Source organism: Cherax quadricarinatus, chromosome 18 (assembly GCF_038502225.1).
Source record: "Cherax quadricarinatus isolate ZL_2023a chromosome 18, ASM3850222v1, whole genome shotgun sequence".
Lineage (NCBI taxonomy): Eukaryota > Metazoa > Arthropoda > Malacostraca > Decapoda > Parastacidae > Cherax > Cherax quadricarinatus.
In genome coordinates, this window is record NC_091309.1 from 2,233,994 (window position 1) to 2,254,804 (window position 20,811).

Below are 20,811 nucleotides of genomic sequence, written 5' to 3' on the forward strand. Positions count from 1 at the left end.
TTACTGTGCATAATGCCAGGGGGCTATATTGCAATGATCTTCAAATTGCAGTGAAGCTGCAAGTACACCTGCCTCTCAAATTTGATATAGATGCTAAGATTAGTGTCTTGCAGTCTTCAGATTATCCATTTATTGGTAGACACTGGATGGCAAAAGTCTACAAAGTAGATACCCAGATGTTGCAAATACTCTTGTGTGGGTAAGATTTGTTGCCCTTTCAACTTTATTAATGAGTACTATTGATTTAGCAAGCATTAAACCCACATGACTAACTATATTTAAGCGAGTTTAAAAGGGATTTCACCTTTGGATTCTGTAGTCCAAATCATTGTTCCTAAGTAGTTAAGAAAAGACTTACTGAATACTTTTATTTGGATAATTCACTCTGGGTTGAACAAAAAAGCAAGCTTTATAATGTCTCGCTTCACTGTTGCTGTCCTGTGCAGCTGCCTCACCAGCCAATGCCTCATTATTACAGTAATCAAATAGTGCTAAACCTACAAGGGTCATAGTGCCAGCCAATGCCTCGTAACCACAGAACCCATTTAAAATTTAGAAATCTATAGTGTGAAATATTTCATGGAAGCATAATCATTGGGGGGGGGGGAAAGCCACACCTAAAGCAGCTACTGTGGTTGGCTTGTGGTATTCATAGTTGCTGGCACAGCAAAGCACATGAAATTCTTTAAATTTAATTATTATTATTATAATCAAAAAGTCTTTAAATTTAAGCTTGTATACTTGGGGCTCCACCTCTGACACCACCATTATTACCACTATCGACACCACCATTATCACCACTACTGGTTATATTTTTGTCAGCAGATTTTATACAAACTTTGATTATACTTCCTCTAGCATTCTTCACCACCCTTACTAACTCTACCTCTGTTATACTCGACACTTGCTGGTCTCTGATAAGCATATTACACCTGTAGCACACGTTACCCTGCAGTGCTGTATGGCCCTTATGGGTTCAGTGCTTGGTTATGATTTATGCTTATATTTTGGCATTGTATTTTCATATGCCAAATATATTTGCAAGAAAAATTCATCCACATAAATAAGTATATGATCATTCCAGTATCTGGTGCTGAAATTAACTTGTGGTCTGGTTCAAGTTTACAAATAGCCACAAAGAGGTCTGACATCTTGTCACTCGAGCTATCTTTTTAACATTCCTCATAGGTAGAGCTATAATAGTAAAAGTACTGGTGAAAGGGATTACTATAAATTTCTGTTAACACTCAAAATAATCTTTTAAATTCTACCTTAAAAATGGGATTGTGACCATTCTAACTGCATAACCTGTTAATTCTATTCATTCATTATTAGTAGTCTTTGTCTGTACAGTGGAACCTTTGTACTCGAACAGCTCCCTACTCAATTTGGTATCCAAATGCTTTGTTTGGTAAAAAACAAAAAAAAATCGCTTGGCAGTTGACTGTTTGCTCAGCACACGACCTGCCAGAATTTTGCTGTAAACTTTCGTGTTTCTTCACATTTTTTGGCGTTTGTAGGCCCTGGGGTGACTTATCGCTAATCTTTGTATTATACAAATACTATAACAGCCAACCAAAAAGACAATTGGCTGGGAAAAATTCATTCGGTACTCGAACAGCCTTCTGGAACACTAACCCTTTCAGGGTCCAGAGGCCAAATTTCAAAGTGCACATCAATGTCCAAGAATTTTCAAAAAATAATTTTATTTTTTCTTATGAAATGGTAGAGAATATTTTTTTTTTTTGAAGGTAATAAAACAAAGTACGAAATTTGATGAAAAATTGACAAAATTATGCTCTCGTGAATTTTGATGTCGGCGATACTTTCGCAGCGGCGATTTTGCCGACTTTGACTCCCATTTTAGACCAATTACCTTATTCCAGCCGACCAAATTCTTTGCTATTTCACTAGTATTACTTCTATTCTATCGATTGAGCACAAGAAATTGCCAACTGTTTCAATTACAAAATAGTGATTGGAAATTGGTAATTTGGCCAATTTAGTGCAAAGTTCAAAATATTCCAATTTCAAAATAGGGTCCAGAATAAATAATGCAGGCATTCCTGACACTAAACTAACATTTCCTCTGTTCATTAGTTACGTTTTCAGGGTTTACAAATGAATTCAATTTTGATTTTTAATTCACATAATGAATTTTTATTCAAGCCAAAAAATAGAAGATTGTCATGCAATATTGCAACAATTGTATAAATAATATCAGCACATTTGTGAACATATATTAGAACCACCAGCTGGCGTGTATTAGACGTGTGAGGTCATTTGTTTATTCTTGAACATCGGCAAAAATTTAAGGGAGGGGCGAGCCTTTTTTCAGTGATCAAGGCATTAAAATTGAAAAATTATGGAAAAAAAGTTCTTACTGAAAAATAGTGCAAAACTCTGGCAACAGTTTGATGTAATCAGCTTGTTTCTAAGCATGTTTTTCATTAAATGTATTTTTTTTTTTTTTTGTTCTGTCAGCAAAAATACACGTTGGCAATTAGTTTTTTTTTTCTTCCCCAAATTACGATTTTTATGATTAATTAATTGTAAATACTCTACATGGCAACTTGTGTGCTGGCTAGTGTGAGGAGAGCAGACAGTAAGTCAGTCAGTAGAGAAGGTAGGGGTGGTGTAGCACGCTGAAAGTTGGCACGCAACTTCCCTAGAGTTTCACACAAAAATAAATAAACTCTGTAATAAGTTGACATTCTAATCCATTTTTTTTCGATAAATATTCATTGGATTGTCTTGATTTTTGCAGACGTTATTGAGGAATGATGGTTCTACAAACACCCAGAGAAGATTTGCCATATTGTGAACAGCTTTTTGTTAATGATTTTTTTTTTTTTATGGAATCTACTGACATTATCGCTAAAATGCACTGGGTCATTATTAACCTATTCATCTGATGTCAACTAGAGCATTGTACATCTTCCCAATTTAGTAGAAATTGGAAGGCCTAGGACCCATAAAATTGTGCAAAAAAAAAAAAAAAAATTTCTATCTAACTTGAAGGCTAACAGTCAAAACAAATACAGCCCATGTTTTTTTGAGCTGCTTAATCCACTGTCAAAATCCTATTGAAATCTGATCAAAAAAAAAAAGTGATTCTGCTCGCCCCTCCCTTAACATTTCTGCTAATTTGAGCTCGGTTTCAAGCCACTTTCAGTACTAAAGCCAATCAAAATCATCTCTTATTTCTGTAATATATCTAACATTCTATCAAATGAGACCAAGAAATCACAAATACAACTGTAAAGAACATACGAAAAAACACTGCAAAGTTGCTGTTTTAATAAAAAATTACGGTCTCGGTTTTCTCTCTCGTTATGCACTGTGTGCTGCAGGATTTGTTTTATGTGGTGCACACATACCACATAGATGTATTCTCTCATATCCAGGCCCAAATTTACCGCTCACAGCTTATCAGAGTGAGCCGAGCTCATGGCGTAGATCTACGGCACGGACCCTGAAAGGGTTAAGTTCAACTACCGAGGTTCCACTATGTTTGTTTCTAACTGGAGCAGTCTCGCTAAGTTTATATATACACATACACCAATTTTACATTCCATAATCTATTCATATATTAAAATGAGTGCAACTGTTAAAATTTACAATAGTGGTTACTTTTATGATTAATATGGCACAATGCTACCATACTCTTATGACAATGAAACGTTTGTACTAATACTGCGCAAAATACCCAAACTATGTGTGATAGATATATATGGAAAACATTCAGACAGTCTGCTGTCATGTCTTGGAGAAACTAGACTCGATGCTGTACTCTTGGTATGGATGGCTCACTGGGACATCTCATCAGAGGAGTCGGGTAAGGAGCCACTATAACCTCCACTAAGTTCATCTTTATCATGTCCATTCTCTTCAAGGGCAGCAGCTTCACATTCACTTTTTAATACACATTTTCCTATGTAAGCTTCCTCTGATGAATTAGTTGCTGCATCTGGAACATTTGAATACTGATAAAACACCCAAAAAATTTTTATTTCAAATTTTACATCACAATATAATATACTGTCTACATTTCATAAGTATTCCTTCAAAGTGTGTTGGGAGATGTGCAAGTTTTGAAAATGAATGATATCAAGGGATAGTCAGTGGCTCTATGCTGATGATCCTACTTCTGGAGATTCTGAAGAGAAAGTTGCTGTATGACATTTTTATTATGAAGAGAAAATAGAAAGTGTAGAGTTCTTAGTCTTGACAATGAAATACTGGATATCAGACTGGAGGGAAGGATATAGCAGAAGTGAATGTAATCAGACAGGACCACGAGAGAAGTCTGAATCAAAATACAGTGGTACCTCGAGATTTGGCCACCTCCCAACTCAAACAATTATTGTAAGTGCTTTTGTAAGTGTATTTTTGGGGGTCTGAAATGTATTAATCTAATTTACATTATTCCTTATGGGAACAAATTCGTTCAGTAACGGCACTCGAACAGCCTTCTGGAACGAATTATGGCCGAAACTCATGGTTCCACTGTACTGTAGATAAGGAAAAAAAAATAGCTGTCATGCAGAATAGAAAGGTTAACAATGAATGCAAAAAAAGTTGAATGTACCAAAGTACAGTGGTGCCAACACTAGTCCAGCACTCTATGACCCTTGTGGGTTTAGCGCTTAGTTTTGATTTAAATAATAATGGGAGATTGGTGGGATGTGATTGAGTGGCAAGTCTGCATGTTCATTGGTTAGAGCACCAGTGTGTCCAGGGATCTAGCAAAAAAAACGACTTCTTTGTGCTCACTGAAATATGGCATAATTACAGTTAAATATTAAGTACAATAGGACGTGGAGAGTCGAACTTTTAGATAAATCATAAAGGACTTTGGGAGTTTGTCTGCCTCTTCACACATTGTTTCACAGCTGCAATGTGTACAATCATGACACATACTGCAAATAACTCTGCTGTGAAAGTGGTGGCCAACTTTAGTAAATATCCTCGAAATATTCTGTCTGGAAAAATAAGTGGGTACCCTACTGCATCTAAAGATTTGGAATCATCAGTGTACACGGCAGTAGTAGGAGCAAGTGACTGAAAGTGTTCAAGGACGGAAAGCTTTCTGATAGGGATAGGGGAAAGGAACAAAGCTGAATTATAAGAACATCCTGCAAAGGGAGGAAAAGTGATACAGGGTGGACATAAAAGGGGTAAATTAAGAGATGTTATCAGAGCTTGAAAGCAAAGACTGAAGGGCATTAACAATGAGGGTTGACAATTAAATAAATTAATCTTAGGGAAATCTGTGATCATTCTGTATGTAAGAGGATCATGAAAGTCAGGGAAGCAAACAAAACAATGAACTCAATGGGCATTGTGTTGATACTGCACAGACAGGATATTTATTAATACAGGCTCTCAGCCTAGGATGATTGAAAGACCCCCAGACATAACCATAATCCTTCATGATGAATGACTAAGTTTATTAAGAGTAGCTGAAGAATATACAGTACCCATAATACGGCTTAGACAAAATTTGGGTTGAATGAAGGCAACGAAGAACTTGTCTATCTGCTCCCCCAGAAAAATGGGCTACCAAACTACAGTCACCTCTGCTACAACAGGCAGTGTGTTATTTCATGGAAATTACCTCCCAGATGGCATCTCCAGAATTAACTGAGTAAGGGGTAGCAAAACCACTTGTTTGAGTGAGCACTAATTGTGCAATCTTTAAGCCAATAATGGCAGCAGGCAAACCTGCATGAATGCCAGGAATCATACACCTTCAGTTTCTGCTCCTGGACCCAATTTTCATTGAGCGAAGTTACCTAGTCACCACAGCAAAAACAATGGAAGTTTTATTAAAACAGGGATGACATTGCTTCCTTGTCCTTCTATTTAGCAGCTCAATTTCATAAAAGGAAAATGAGGCCAAAAGGAGAATGTCTGGGGGTACAATACAGTATTTAAATTTGATCTGAGGAATGGGGAAAAAAAAGGGTGGTCCACTTCCTCAGATGAAGAGTCCCTTCACCAAGGCAATGCTACCCCTCCCCAGTCCTCCCTCTTAAAGAGGAATATTACTTTATAGCAGATAGAAGTGTTTCTTCTTTTTTGGGTCACCCTGCCTTGGGAAATGGCCAATGTATTAACCCTTTTAGCATCCAGACCTTTGATCTGTAATTTGTCCACAGAGTCCAAGAATTTTCAAAGAAAATTTTTGTTATTTTTCTCATGAAATGGTAGAGATTCTTTTTCTGAAGGTTATAAAACACAAAGTATGAAATTTGATGGAAAATCGACGAAACTACGCTACTGTGAATTTTGCTGTCAGTGATATTTAGGTATCAGCAATTTTGCCCACTTTGACTCCTATTTTAGGCCAATTACGTTGTTCCAGTTGATCAGAAATTGGTAATTCGGCCAATTTCACACAAATTTCAAAATAGGATCCAGAATAAACAATGCAGGCATTCCTGGCACTAAAATAACATTTCCTCTGTTCATCAGTTATGTTTCCAGGCTTTATACATGAATTCCATTTTTATTTTTTATTCACACAAAGAATTTTTGTTCACACCAAAAAAATAGAAAACTTACTGTTTTGCAACAGTGTAATAATTGTATAAATAATATCAATGCATTCACGAATGCATATTAGACCCACCAATTGATGTGTATTAGATGAGTGATGTAATTTGTTTACTCTTGAAAATCAGCAAAAATCGAATATTTCTGCTACTTTGAGCTCAATTTCAAGCTATTTTCAGTCCTAAAACCGATCAAAATCTCTCTGTAATATATCTTACATTCTATCAAATGAGACCAAGAAACTGTGAATACAATCATAAAAACCATATGAAAATCTGCAAAGTTGCAGTTTTAAACTAAAAACATGGTTGCAGTTTTTTTTCTCATTATGCACTGCGTGCCACAGGATTTTTTGTATGGTGCACACTTACCACACGGACCCATTCTCTTATATCTAGGCCCAAGTTTACCACTCAGCTTACCTAAGTGAGCTGAGCTCATCACTATGGCATGGATCCTGGCTTTAAACTGTTAGAACAATGGCACAGACCCCGAAAGAGTTAATAAAATAGGAATTATAAAAACTGGAAAAGGATAACTCCTTACCACTGGTTGCTTCAATCAGCTCTTCTTGACCCTCTCTTGGAACAGCTCCTTCAGCTATCACTTCTTCAACCTAAGACACAGCAAACAATTAGTTTTTTACATAGAAGTTTCAGTTTAGGTGGGTAACAGAATGTAACTAACCCTCACCTGAATGTTACATACAGTACACTATCTTCCAAGTCTATTTCCTCTAATATACCCTGCTCAACAACCGTTGTGGGTTTAGTGCATAGTTCTCATGCACATAATAATACCATTTTCTGTGTGCAAAAGGCATACACTAAGTACATATATCATATTTTTATACATAAATGGTTGTAAGAAAGTGCATTTTCTGGGAGAATATATTGGTTTTATGAAGTATACCATAAGGAAAAGCTTTAAGTGCTTTATGCTGAAAGTGTGTTACTCATTAGAAAGGTTACAGTTTGATATTTGATAGAATGATGCATCCATAAGTAAAGCAAATGAATTAATGTAATGTAATGTATTCTGACACTGTGTAGCTCATCTAAGTTTAATGCTTTCTTATGAATGTAATAATAATAATACTAATCATCAATGCACTGGCTGAAATATTTACAGGCAGGCCCTGCTTATATAGCAAGTTAGGTTCCGGGCTACTGCTGTAAAGCAAAAATTGCTGTAAAGTGAAGCATAGCCTTTTTTTTAACTTTCAAATGCATATAAAAGCCTGATGACATGTTTGCACTATCATATATTAAATGAGCAATAGAGCTAGGGCTAAAAAATGCATATATGGTACAAACAGCACTTACCTTAAAATATTTTCATTCTTAGCTTATAGTGAGTGGTGAATATATTTAATGTAGGAAGTCTGAATAAATAAAGAATGCGTATAATTGAAAACATGCATTAGCAAAACACGCTAAAATGAAGCACTGTAAAGCTGGGCCTGCCTGCACTCAGGAATGAGAAAAGAAAAAAAAAAAAAAGGGCAAAGCAATAAACAGTATAATTTCCTCTTTATAACACAGTACTGAAGTAGCAGAGATAACCCCAAGGAAGGATCCTATGGCTGTAAGACTTAGCAAAGATAAAGGCAAAGACAAACTATGCATCACCTGATTCGACAAAGAGACAGCCGTGCCAGGAGAGGTTTCCACAGGTTTTTCCACTGCCTTACTCCGCTGCCAGGAGGGGATGGATGGTGCCATGCCTGGGGTGGATGGAAATGTCCGCCTAGGGTGTAGGAAACAAATATCGTACTGTTATTACAGATTATTTTTTACTTTGCCTTTATTATAAACAATATGCACGTGAATAAATATTTTTTTAACATGCTAGCCGTCTCCCACCAAGGCAAGGTGATCCGAAAAAGAAGCCTTTTTCACCATCATTCACACTATCCCTACCTTGCCAGAGGCATGCAGATGTGACAGTAAAACTAATTAAGTAAAAATTGTTCAGCAAGTTAATGTTTTGTGGATCAAAAACAAAATTTGTTTCTTTTATTAAAGTGTCACATAAAATATATGAACATTCTTAGAGAAGTAATAAATCACAAAACAGTATAGTACAGTCCAGTGTATTGTTTACCTTACCGATTGATGAGAAGACCCTTGAGGGAGGCAATCTCTCCCTTAAGTTGGTCTAGCTGCTTGGGTGTCACATTAACTTGGCTTTCTTCTCTAAGACTAAGGGTCTGAAAGCAATAACTGATTAAGAATATTTGTTGTCATATAACAATAAATTCCAGATAAGATGTCCGAAACCTGAGCAAAGCCATTACAGCTTTCCACAGTATTGGCGGGGTTTGAACTCACAATGAGCGAGTCATAAAACTCCAGACCGACGCGTACCATGGTTTATTTGCAATTGTGTCATTACGATTTCGTAAGCCATTAGGACTTTGCTCAGGTTTCGTGCACCTTGTCTGAGTGGTATATTGTACTGAATGACAGAGGAGGGGAAAGAAATAGCTTAGTTCTCTGAATATTGATAAGTGCACATGCTTGAGTATGAAAAACTAGAATTACTATATTCTCTTTTACACAAATGGAACAGAGGTTTGCAAATACAGTTAGCAGACATTTGCTGAGGGGAACACAAACACACACATACTCATCACTTTGTATTTCATACTATGCACTCAGGTGTATTAATTCTCTAAAATTCCAAATTTTTAAGTCTTTTTTTTTTCAAATTCTGATATCTTAATGACTGTTATCGCATATCAACAATAATTTCTGCTGCCAATGACAAACCTAATTTAATTTAAATTTTGACCTACACACATTCAAAAATTTTGCACATAAGGTCAACATAAACCCACCTGGATGCGAACATTCTGGGCCCTAAGTGTCTGTTCCAAAGAGGTCAAAGTAGTCTGGACCTCTTTCAACACAGTTACTACCGAATGTTGAAGTTCTATCATGCTCTCTTCGACTGTCTTCTGACGTCGTCCTGTCAACCAAGGACCCAAGTATTTCTGTGGGAAGAATACTGACAAATTCAATAAAGATTCTACAGATATTTATGAGCTGAAGTTGCAGGAGCCATACAGGACTTGGGAAATGGGAGTCAATTAGGTATGATCTAAGGAAAAGGTGGGTAGCTCTAATTCCTTAGATCAAGAGCCATCTATAACATCAAGGCACTCCCACTGAAAGGTGCTATTTACCTTTAATTATTGATTCCAGTGAAAGAAAAACTGTCAAACAAATCATTAAACTCCTTGATTCTATGCAAAAATCTATCTGTCATCCTCTTAAATATTTAAATATTGCACACAAGGCAAAACTGGACAAAGGGATTGTGCCCACACTTCTGATAAGAGTTCTTACCTGATATAAATGGTATACACCATATGAAGTTCCCATTAATATGAGGACAAAGTTACAAACATCTCTCAGCCTTATCCACATAGATGGAGGCGGTGGAACCATATAGGGAGAAACAGGGATCCCCGGGTATGAGCCAGGATGGGACATCACATTGCTTGTTGCCACATCCTATAATGTAACATACAGTATTTTGGAATTTCGAACATTGTAATTGAATCAGTTAATGTTTCTGCACATTCTAATACACATTTTAATTACCATACAGTGATGTCATTTTATTAGCAAGCATGATTATATGTATGCCTTCATTCCAGGTTAGCAACAACAACAGTTCCACAAACCGCAGGTGCAATTGTCTTGGCCTTAGAGAATGCTGCTTGGATCTCAGCATCTGTTAAGCCTTTCTTGTGCAGAAAAGCAGTTTTCTGCTCGTCTGCATGATTCATAACTTTGGGATTCAGTAGAAACTTGGCAGCTTCATCCACCTAGAAAAAAGATGAAAAATCATACATACTGTATAATTTTTGAATACCATACTGATAATTTATATACAGTATATAAATAAAATATAACACAATATGTAAAGTAAAAGGACACAAGTGCAGCTAATGTGACATTTTATTGTGGCAACGTTTCGCTCTCCAGGAGCTTTGTCAAGTAGCAGCTTGATAAAGCTCCTGGAGAGCGAAACATTGCCACAACAAAATGTCACATTAGTTGCACTTTTTTCAATTCAATTCAAGTTTATTCTCTATAAGAGTTACAATGTGGGGTTTACAAGTTTTGGGTATTGTGTGGTTTACATGTTATAAAATATACTAATTACAGAGGGGGCCACTGGGACACCTAGCCTGGCTAGGCATTTCGAGCAGACTTAGATTAACTCTTAACATAAATCCTTACAGATTATGGTATTAAGGCTAAGTGACTACATCATAATTTGTGAGTTTAGCAATGTGAATGCTTTTGTTTTGGCATAATACAAAGTGTCTATATTGGAGTATCATAGGCAAACTTATGACTAGTTAGGATTTATTATTTTAAGATTAAGATTAGTATTTCTGGGTTTATAGTCAGTGGGTGAGTGAGTATAATTGTGAACCACCAGGTGGTTATCATGTAGTTAGTTGTCGGGGTGGATCAGGGATATAAGATGTTTTCTAACTGTAGTTTTGAAAGTGATGAATGTGTCTGCAGTTCTAGAGTTTTCAGGTAGGGTGTTCCAGATTTTAGGTCCTTTGAAATACATTGAATTTTTGTAAAGGTTTAGGTGTCCTTTTAGTTTACATATTGTCGGTAATTCTACCAACTTTATTACAAAATATAACACAATTTAAACAAACACTACATGTAAGCTAATATCAGAATATATTCTTTTCATTATGAAACTATTACCCAGTTACATAGAAATGTAAAAAATTAAAAAAGTTCTTCTTTCAGTCACTGTCAATTGCTCATCTTCCTATCTTTCTCTCTCATTTTCTTTTTCATTTACCACCCTGAGTTACAAATACAAATGGAAGCTAATAATGTACAGTAGCCTAGTATCATACCAGTTTCTGGCGGAATGCCTGTGGTTCGTGCATAGTGTCACCACTCATGTCTGCCTCATGGTCTGGGGAAATAAAAAAAAATTAAGATTTACACCAGCAAACCATTGGTGTCACCAACAGATTGAGTTGTGTTGACCTAATAGTTCATTGTTACTCATAACTTTTATAAGTAATGTGGGAGAACACAAATAATAAGATAGTATAATAATATCTTTATCTCTACAAGTACATGTACAAGGTATACAGGCCTAGCTGACATCAATGACATACTACTACAGTGGTACCTCGAGTTTTGAACAGCTCCCAACTCAAACAATTATGTAAGTGAATTTTTGTAGGTGCTTTTGTAAGTGTATTTTTGGGGGTCTGAAACAGACTAATCTAATTTACAATACTCCTTATGGGAACAAATTCGTTCGGCATCGGCACTCGAACAGCCTTTGGGGATGAATTAAGTTCGTAACTCAAGGTACCACTGTATATAGAAAGCCCCTTGTTATGCAGAGCATTTCAGGCAAATTAGGTCAGTTTTTGTCCCAGGATGCGACCCACACCAGATGACTAACACCCAGGTACTCATTTTACTAATGGGGAACATAGACAACCAGTGTAAAGAAACATGCCCAATGTTTCTACCCTCGCCGCAAAATTAATATTGATTTTTATCGGTTTTATTGGGATTTTTTAAAAAGTGTAAAATATAGGTAAATCTCGAAAAATCTTCGAAAATCATATTTTTTGGCATATATCGACGATTCAGGGATTTTTCAAAGATTTTTTTGAAAAACATCAAATTTTCAAACCCAGTCCCTTGCCATGTGATGCAAGAGCTTTAGCCACCAGGCCACAGGGCATGGGGCAAAGGTTATTTATGCAGTAACTCTGTATGTAGAGAGCAGAACCCACTTACATTAACACATTTGCACAAATCTGTTGGATAATATAGTGATCACCACTATAGACCTGTTTTCTGAGAAATGTACAAAAAATACTGGAAAAAAAAATCTTTAGAGGAAAGTGGGTAAAACCAGCCTACTAACTAGTCAACAAGTTGGCTTTCAGTCTGATAATTACATTATATTAAGTCTATTAAGCTATTATGACTGAGTCACACGAAATATCCAAGAAAAAATGAATGAGTAGACTGTTTACACTACCTAGATTTTAAAAAAAAGCTTTTGATGGATTTCCCCATGAGCAACTAATTTGGAAACTTCAAAACATAAGAGAAATAAAAGGCAAATTATGAAAATAAATGACAGATTATGCTTGAAAAGAAAATGCAAACAGTGATAAAAAGGATACATGTCATTTTGGAAAATGACACGAGAATTTGTATTTGCACAAATAATGTTTTTAATTTATAAATACCACATGCAATGGTAAACTAGAATAGTATATGAATTTGTTTATGAATGATGCAAAAATGATATGTAAAATAAATAATAAAAATGACTGTAAATCTTTATAAGATGATTTGGATATACAGTATTGAGGAAATGGATTGACAGATGGATGCCGGGGATTGAACCATGGACACTCAGCAAGTGAAGCAGTGGTGGCTCATGTATAGGCACTGCAGAACTGCAGCACCCCCTATTTTCACTCGATATTATCGATAACATTCAATATAACGAGTCTTTTTTTTCTTTAATTTTTTCTTTATATAGTACTTGTATATTATATAATCCTTAAGCTTAATATCAGTTGCCATCCCCTAGTACATGAAAAAATTACAAAAATCTTTGTATGGAACTGTGCGCCTCACAGTTTCAGTAACTCAGTGTTTGGCTGTTGTGTACATGTGCATATGTCTGAGATAAGATGCTGCATGCTAGGTAGAGAGATCACTGTCACTGATGCAGTGCTGACCCTGTTGTGCAAGTGTAAGGTAGTGTTTCTTTTTGACTCAGCGATGTGTGTTGTGCTTATAAACCATGTACCACATTCTTGAATGTGATAAAGTGTAGAATTAGACGATTATCATGCTTCCAGCTAATTTATTTAATTTTGTTTATGATTTTATCAAGCTTATGTATAAACTTTCTTTTTATATGCTTGTTTTGTTTTACACAATATTACAACAATGGCTAAAAATATTCTGAAGCAGCACCTCCATTAATTTTAGCTATGAGCCACCACTGGAATGAAGCAAAAAGCATTGCCAACTGAGCTATGGAAGGCAGTGTGATTGGAGGCAGTGTAACTGGAGGCAATGTAATTGGAGACTGGATGCAGCGGTACTGAATGCAGCATGACTAGAGGCAGTGTTGCTGGAGTCAGTGTCACTGGAAGCAGTGTGACTGGAGGCAGTGTTACTGGAGTCAGTGTGACTGAAGGTAGTGTGACTGGAGGCAGTGTGATGGGAGGCAGTATGGCAGAAGGCAGAATGGCAAAGGTAGTGTGACTGGAGGCAGTATGGCAGAAGGCAGTGTGATGAGGCAATATGGAAAAGGCAGTGTGATTGGAAGTAGTATGACTAGAGATAGTGTGACTGGAGTCAGTATTACTGGAGTAGTGTGACTGGAGTGAGTATGACTGGAGCAGTATGACTGAATGCAGTATTGCTGGAGCAGTGTGACTGGATGCAGTATGACTGGAGCAGTGTGACTGGATGCAGTATAACTGGATGCAGTATGACTGGATGCAGTATGACTGGAGCAGTGTGACTGGAGTATGTCTGGATGCAGTATTACTGGAGCTGTGTGACGAGTGAGTATGACTGAAGCAGTATGACTGGATGCAGTATTACTGGAGCAGTGTGACTGGAGTCAGTATGACTGGATGTGGTATTACTGGAGCAGTGTGACTGGATGCAGTATTACTGGAGTGGTGTGACTGGAGTCAGTATGACTGGATGCGATATTACTGAAGCAGTGTGACTGGAGTATGACTGGAGCAGTGTGACTGGAGTCAGTATGACTGGGCACAGTATTACTGGAGAGGTGTGACTGGAGTATGACTGGGGCAGTGTAACTGGATGCAGTATTACTGAAGCAGTGTAGCTGGAGTGGGTATGACTGGATGCAGTATTACTGGAGCAGTGTGACTAGAGTATGACTGGAGCAGTGTGACTGGATGCAGTATTCCTGGAGTGGTGTGACTGGAGTGAGTATGACTGGATGCAGTATTACTGGAGCAGTGTGACTGGATGCAGTATTACTGAAGTGGTGTGACTGGAGTCAGCATGACTGGATGCGGTATTACTGGAGCAGCGTGACTGGAGTATGACTGGAGCAGCGTGACTGAAGTCAGTATGACTGGGCACAGTATTGCTGGAGCAGTGTGACTGGATGCAGTATTACTGGAGCAGTGTGACTGGAGTGAGTATGACTGGATGCAGTATTACTGGAGCAGTGTGATTGGAGTATGACTGGAGCAGTATGACTGGACACAGTATTACTGGAGCAGTGTGACTGGACGCAGTATGTTTGGACGCAGTATTACTGGAGTGGTGTGACTGGAGTGAGTATGACTGGATGCAGTGTTACTGGAGCAGTGTGACTGGATGCAGTATTATTGGAGTGGTGTGACTGGAGTCAGTATGACTGGATGCAGTATGACTGGAGCAGCATGACTGGAGCAGTGTGACTGAAGTCAGTATGACTGGGCACAGTATTGCTGGAGCAGTGTGACTGGATGCAGTATTACTGGAGCAGTGTGACTGGAGTGAGTATGACTGAAGCAGTATGACTGGACACAGTATTACTGGAGCAGTGTGACTAGAGTATGACTGGAGCAGTATGACTGGGTGCAGTATTACTGGAGCAGTGTGACTGGATGCAGTATTACTGGAGCAGTTTGACTAGAGTATGACTGGAGCATTATGACTGGACACAGTATTACTGGAGCAGTGTGACTGGATGCAGTATTACTGGGGCAGTGTGACTGGAGCGGTGTGACTGGAGTCAGTATGGCTGGATGCAGTATTACTGGAGCAGTGTGCCTGGGGTGAGTATGACTGGAGGCAGTGTGACAGGAGGCAGTATAGTAGAATGCAGTATAACTGGAGCAGTGTCGGGTACTTCACTTGCATTCCTATACACTTCGAGATTACACACACACCAAAACAGGCCGTCCAATTCATTCTATTGACGACATTAGAGCACTCCAGGATGATTTGAACAACTGATGACACCTAAAATGGAGAAGTATAGCAAACAATGTTTTAGCAGAGATCACCCCTGGAGGTAGCTCAGATGAAAATTCACACACACACGAACTATTAAATCTCTGCACCAAATTCACCTTAAACCAGGAAATAGTGGAGCCTACAAAACTAGAAAATACACTGGACCTCATCTTCACTAACAATGACGATCTGATACGTAATATAACTGTATCGAAGACAATACACTCAAATCACAACATAATAGAGGTACAGACATGTATGCACAGGGTTCCTGACCAGCAAAATGTGAGCAGTCATGAAGGTCTATTCACAAAATTCAATTTCAATAACAAAAACATACAATGGGACTAAGTAAATCATGTCCTAAATGATACAAGCTGGGAAGATATCCTAAACAACACGGATCTGAACATTTGCCTTGAAAAATTAATTATGTAGTTCTTGAGATCTGCTCAAGACACATTCCATTAAGAAAAAGAAAGAGAAGATGTAAACTAGAAAGAGAGAGAGACGTTCCCTATAAAGACAAAGGCGAAGAGTCACTGAGCCGCTGAGTGGGGCCAATATATCTGAAATACGAAGGGAGACACTAGTCAATGAAATTGCAAATATCGAACTTAAGCTGAAGGAATCTTACAGGAGACAAGAATCACAGGAAGAACTAAAAGCCATAAAGGAAATTGAAAAATAAATAACAAAATACTTCTTCTCTGATGCCAAATCTAAGGAAAAAACAACATCCAGTATTTGGCCCCTGCTTAGGCAGAATGGGACATACACAGATGACAGCCAAGAAATGAGTGAGATACTAAAGTCCCAATATGACTCAGTGTTCAGCGAGCCACTGCCCAGACTAAGGGTCAACAATCCAAATGAATTCTTTATGAACAAAACCCAAAATTTGGTCATCTCAAAAATCTCGGATATTATTCTAACTACACAAAACTTCGAAGAGGCAATAAATGGCATGCCCATGCACTCTACCCCAGGCCCAGACTCGTGGAACTCAGTGTTCATCATGAATTGCAAGAAGCCCCTAACGCGTGCCTTCAGTATTTTATGGAGAGGGAGCATGGACACAGAGGTCATCCCACACACACTAAAAACAACAGACATAGCCCTACTCCACAAAGGCGGAAGTAAAGCAATTGCAAAGAACTACAGACCGACAGCACTAACATCCCATATCATAAAAATCTTTAAGAGGGTTCTAAGAAGCAAGATCGCCAACCACCTAGATACCCATCAATTACACAACCCCGGGCAACACAGGTTTAGAGCAGGTCGTTCCTGCCTGTCCCAACTTCTGGACCACTATGACAAGGTCCTGGATGCTGCTGAAGATAAACAAAATACAGATGTAGTATACACAGACTTTGCAAAAGCTTTTGACAAGTGTGACCATGGTGTAATAGCACACAAAATGTGTGATAAAGGAATAAGAGGAAAAGTTGGTAGATGGATCTATAACTTCCTGACAAATAGAACACAAAGAGTAATAGTAAACATAGTAAAGTCCCAGGCAGCCATGGTAAAAAGCTCTGACTTTTTTGGGTTATCCCAGGTTCTCTACACATATGCTGCTATGTATGATAATTCTATGTAACTGTATTTGTGTATACCTGAATAAACTTACTTACTTACTTACTTACACAAGGCACAGTACTCACTCCCATTCTATTCCTCATCCTCATTTCTGACATAGAGATGTAAGCCATAGCTCCATGTCTTCCTTTGAGGATGACACCTGCATTACTATGGCAGTGACCTCCATCAGCAACACTGCGAAACTCCAAGCGGACATCAACCAAATCTTCGATATGGGCCACTCAAAACAATATGAAGTTCAATGAGGAGAAATTTCAACTACTCAGATATGGGAAACTTGAAGAAATTAAAAATGTATCAGGGTATATGATGAATTCTAACCATACAATAGAGCGGAAAAGTAATGTGAAGGACCTGGGAGTGATAATGGCAGAGGATCTTGCCTTCAAAGACCACAACAATGTATCTACCTCATCTGCTAGGAAAATGATAGAATGGATAATGAGAACCTTCAAAACTAGGGATGCCAAGTGCATGATGATTCTCTTCAAATCACTTGTGCTCTCTAGGCTGGAATACTGCTGTACACTAATGGCCCACCTCAAGGCTGGTGATACTGCAGACCTGGAGAGTATACAAAGAACTTTCATGGCACACATAAGTACGATAAGGCACCTAAACTACTGGGAACGGTTGAACGTCCTTGATCTGTATTCCCTCAAACACAGGCGAGAGAGATACATGATAATACACTTGGAAGGTCCTGGAGGGATTGGCACCAAACCTACACACGAAGCAAAAGACTCGGCAGGAGGTGCAACATTCTCCAGATGAAAAGCAGGGGCGCCACGAATACAAAGAGAGACAACACAATAAGTGTCCGGGGCCCCCGACTGTTCAATTGCCTCCCAGCATACATAAGGGGGATTATCAATAGACCCCTGGCTGTCTTCAAGAAGGCACTGGACAGGCACCTAAAGTCAGTACCTGACCAACCGGGCTGTGGTTCATATGTCAGCTTGCGTGCGGCCAGCAATAACAGCCTGGTTGATCAGACCCTGATCCACCATGAGGCCTGGTCTCAGACCATGGGGGCATTGACCCCCAAAACCCTCTCCAGGTCGAGGTAAACTCCAGGTGGTCAGAAAAGTGGCAGATGCAGTTCATTATAAACAAATGCAAAGTTCTAAATGTTGGACAGCAAAATAACCATGCCACATATAAACTAAATAATGTAGATCTTAACATTACTGATTGTGAAAATGATTTCAGCATTCTGGTTAGCAGTAATCTGAAATCAAGACAACAGTGCATAAGTGTTTGCAATAAAGCTAACAGAATCCTTGGCTTCATATCAAGAGATATAAGTAATAGAAGTCCTCAGGTTGTTCTTCAACTCTATATATCTTTGGTTAGGCCTCATTTAGACTATGCTGCTCAGTTCTGGTCACTGTATTACAGAATGGATATAAGTGCTCTGGAAAACATACAAAGGAGGATGACAAAGTTGATCCCATGTATCAGAAATCTTCCCTATGAGGATAGACTGAGGGCCCTGAATCTGCACTCTCTCAAAAGGCGTAGAATTAGGGGGGATATGATTTAGGTGTATAAATAGAAAACAGGTATAAATAAAGGGGATGTAAATAGCATGCTAAAAATATCTAGCCTAGACAGGACTTGCAGCAATGATTTTAAGCTGGAAAAATTCAGATTCAGGAAGGATACAGGAAAGCACTGGTTTGGTAATAGAGTTGTGGATGAGTGGAACAAACTCCCAAGTACTGTCATAGAAGCTAAGACACTGTGTAGTTTTAAAAACAGGTTAGATAAATACATGGGTGGGTGTGGGTGGGTGTGAGGTAGACCTGACTAGCTTGTGCTACTAGGTCAGATGCTGTGCTCCTTCCTTAAGTGAATGTGACCTGACCTGATTAGGTTAGAGCGTTGACTTAAGCCGGTAGGAGAATCGGACCTGACTCGCATGGGCCAGTAGGTCTGCTGCAGTGTTCCTTCTCTCTTATGTTCTTATATAAAATACTGAGAGGAATCGACAAGGTGGACAGAGACAGAATGTTCCAGAGATGAGACACAGCAACAAGGTGACACAGTTGGACGTTGAAGACACAGACGAATCACAGGGATGTTAGGAAGTATTTCTTCAGTAACAGAGTTGTCAGGAAGTGGAATAATTTGGGAAGTGATGTAGTGGAGGCAGGAGCCATACATAGCTTTAAGAAGAGGTACGATAAAGCTTATGGAGCAAGGAGAGAGAGGACCTAGTAGCGGTCAGTGAAGAGGTGGGGCCAGGAGCTGAGTCTCGACCCCTGCAACCACAAATAGGTGAGTACACACACACACAAACACACACACGTAGGTTGCTAATCTGGATCCTCCTATCAAGAGTTAAAAATGTCACTGGGGATAGTGAAGAACTTACTGGAAGGAAGGAATCTTCAGTATCAGTGACAGTATTAGTGCCAGTATTAGTGCCAGTATCAGTGCCAGTATTAGTGACAGTATTAGTGCCTGTATTAGTGCCAGTATCAATTCCAGTATCAGTGCCAGTATTAGTGACAGTATTAGTGCCAGTATTAGTGCCAGTATCAATGCCAGTATCAGTGCCAGTATTAGTGCCAGTATCAGTGCCAGTATTAGTGCCAGTATCAGTGCCAGTATTAGTGACATTATTAGTGCCAGTATTAGTGCCAGTATCAGTGACAGTATCAGTGACAGTATCAGTGCCAGTATTAGTGCCAGTATCAGTGCCAGTATTAGTGCCAGTATTAGTGCCAGTACCTCTGCCTCTGTCGTTCTTCACAGTAATGATTACTATCAAAAATAAAAAGTTTCTCCCAGGATAAACTACGCCACAATGGAAATAAGTAAATTTTGGATTTTTTTGGGGGGTTATCCTTGGTAATTTATACAAAAGTTACTGTGTAAGGTATTTGTAATCACTCAAAGCTTGTATAATTGTACTATTTAACTGTAGCTAAATAAACTTAAGCAGTTCCTGTTAGTTGCAAGTTGTGGCAGACAAGCAGTGTTAACACACCACCTGAGACGCCCAGTACTGTGTTAACAGTTAACTTATGACAGACTAACCAAGACTAGCTCATATAAGTCAGACATGTCTCCAAAGTTAATGTTTCAAGAATTAAAAAAAAAAAAATAGAATAATGTCTCTGTATCTATGTATCAGCTGAGTCACCTTGTTGTTGTTGTTGTTGTTGGGTTATAAGGGTGACACAGCTCGTGTGTTGCTGGCTGCTTCCTCATGTACTGATAACACTTATTATCCACACCTGATACATGAAATAAATAAAATAAAATAAAATATTTATTTCTTTGCTAAGGTTATAATGTGTGTTTACATGTAATAATAATAATAATAATAATAATAATAATAATAATAATAATAATAATAATAATAATAATAATAATAATAATAATAATAATAATAATAATAATAATAATAATAATAAATCTTTATTTACAAGTACATGTACAAAGTATACAGACCATAATTGACATCAGTGACATACTACTATATAGAAAGTTCCTTGTTATGCACAGCATTTCGGGCAAATTAGGTCAGTGTCCCAGGATGCGACCCAGACCAGTCGACTAAAACCCAGGTACCCATTTTACTGATGGGTGA

General features: G+C 38.2%; 1 protein-coding gene across 5 annotated transcripts; it reads right to left on the reverse strand.

Moving 5' to 3' along the window:
* Positions 1–354: 354 nt before the first annotated feature.
* Positions 355–20,451, reverse strand: Pex14 (peroxin 14). 5 transcript variants are annotated; one of them, XM_053777474.2, is made up of 9 exons: positions 20,362–20,451; positions 11,468–11,529; positions 10,256–10,399; positions 9,915–10,082; positions 9,404–9,559; positions 8,673–8,773; positions 8,193–8,310; positions 7,108–7,177; positions 355–3,970 (listed from the first exon to the last, which is right to left on the reverse strand). In XM_053777474.2, the coding sequence occupies exons 2-9, from the start codon at positions 11,513–11,515 to the stop codon at positions 3,810–3,812; spliced, it is 966 nt and encodes a 321-aa protein (XP_053633449.1). In that variant the 5' UTR covers positions 11,516–11,529; positions 20,362–20,451; the 3' UTR covers positions 355–3,809. The 5 variants fall into 5 exon arrangements, with proteins under 5 accessions (XP_053633449.1, XP_053633446.1, XP_053633447.1 ...); XM_053777471.2 differs by lacking the exon at positions 20,362–20,451 and adding an exon at positions 20,256–20,344; XM_053777472.2 differs by lacking the exon at positions 20,362–20,451 and adding an exon at positions 19,947–19,991.
* Between the last annotated feature and the right edge of the window lie 360 nt (positions 20,452–20,811).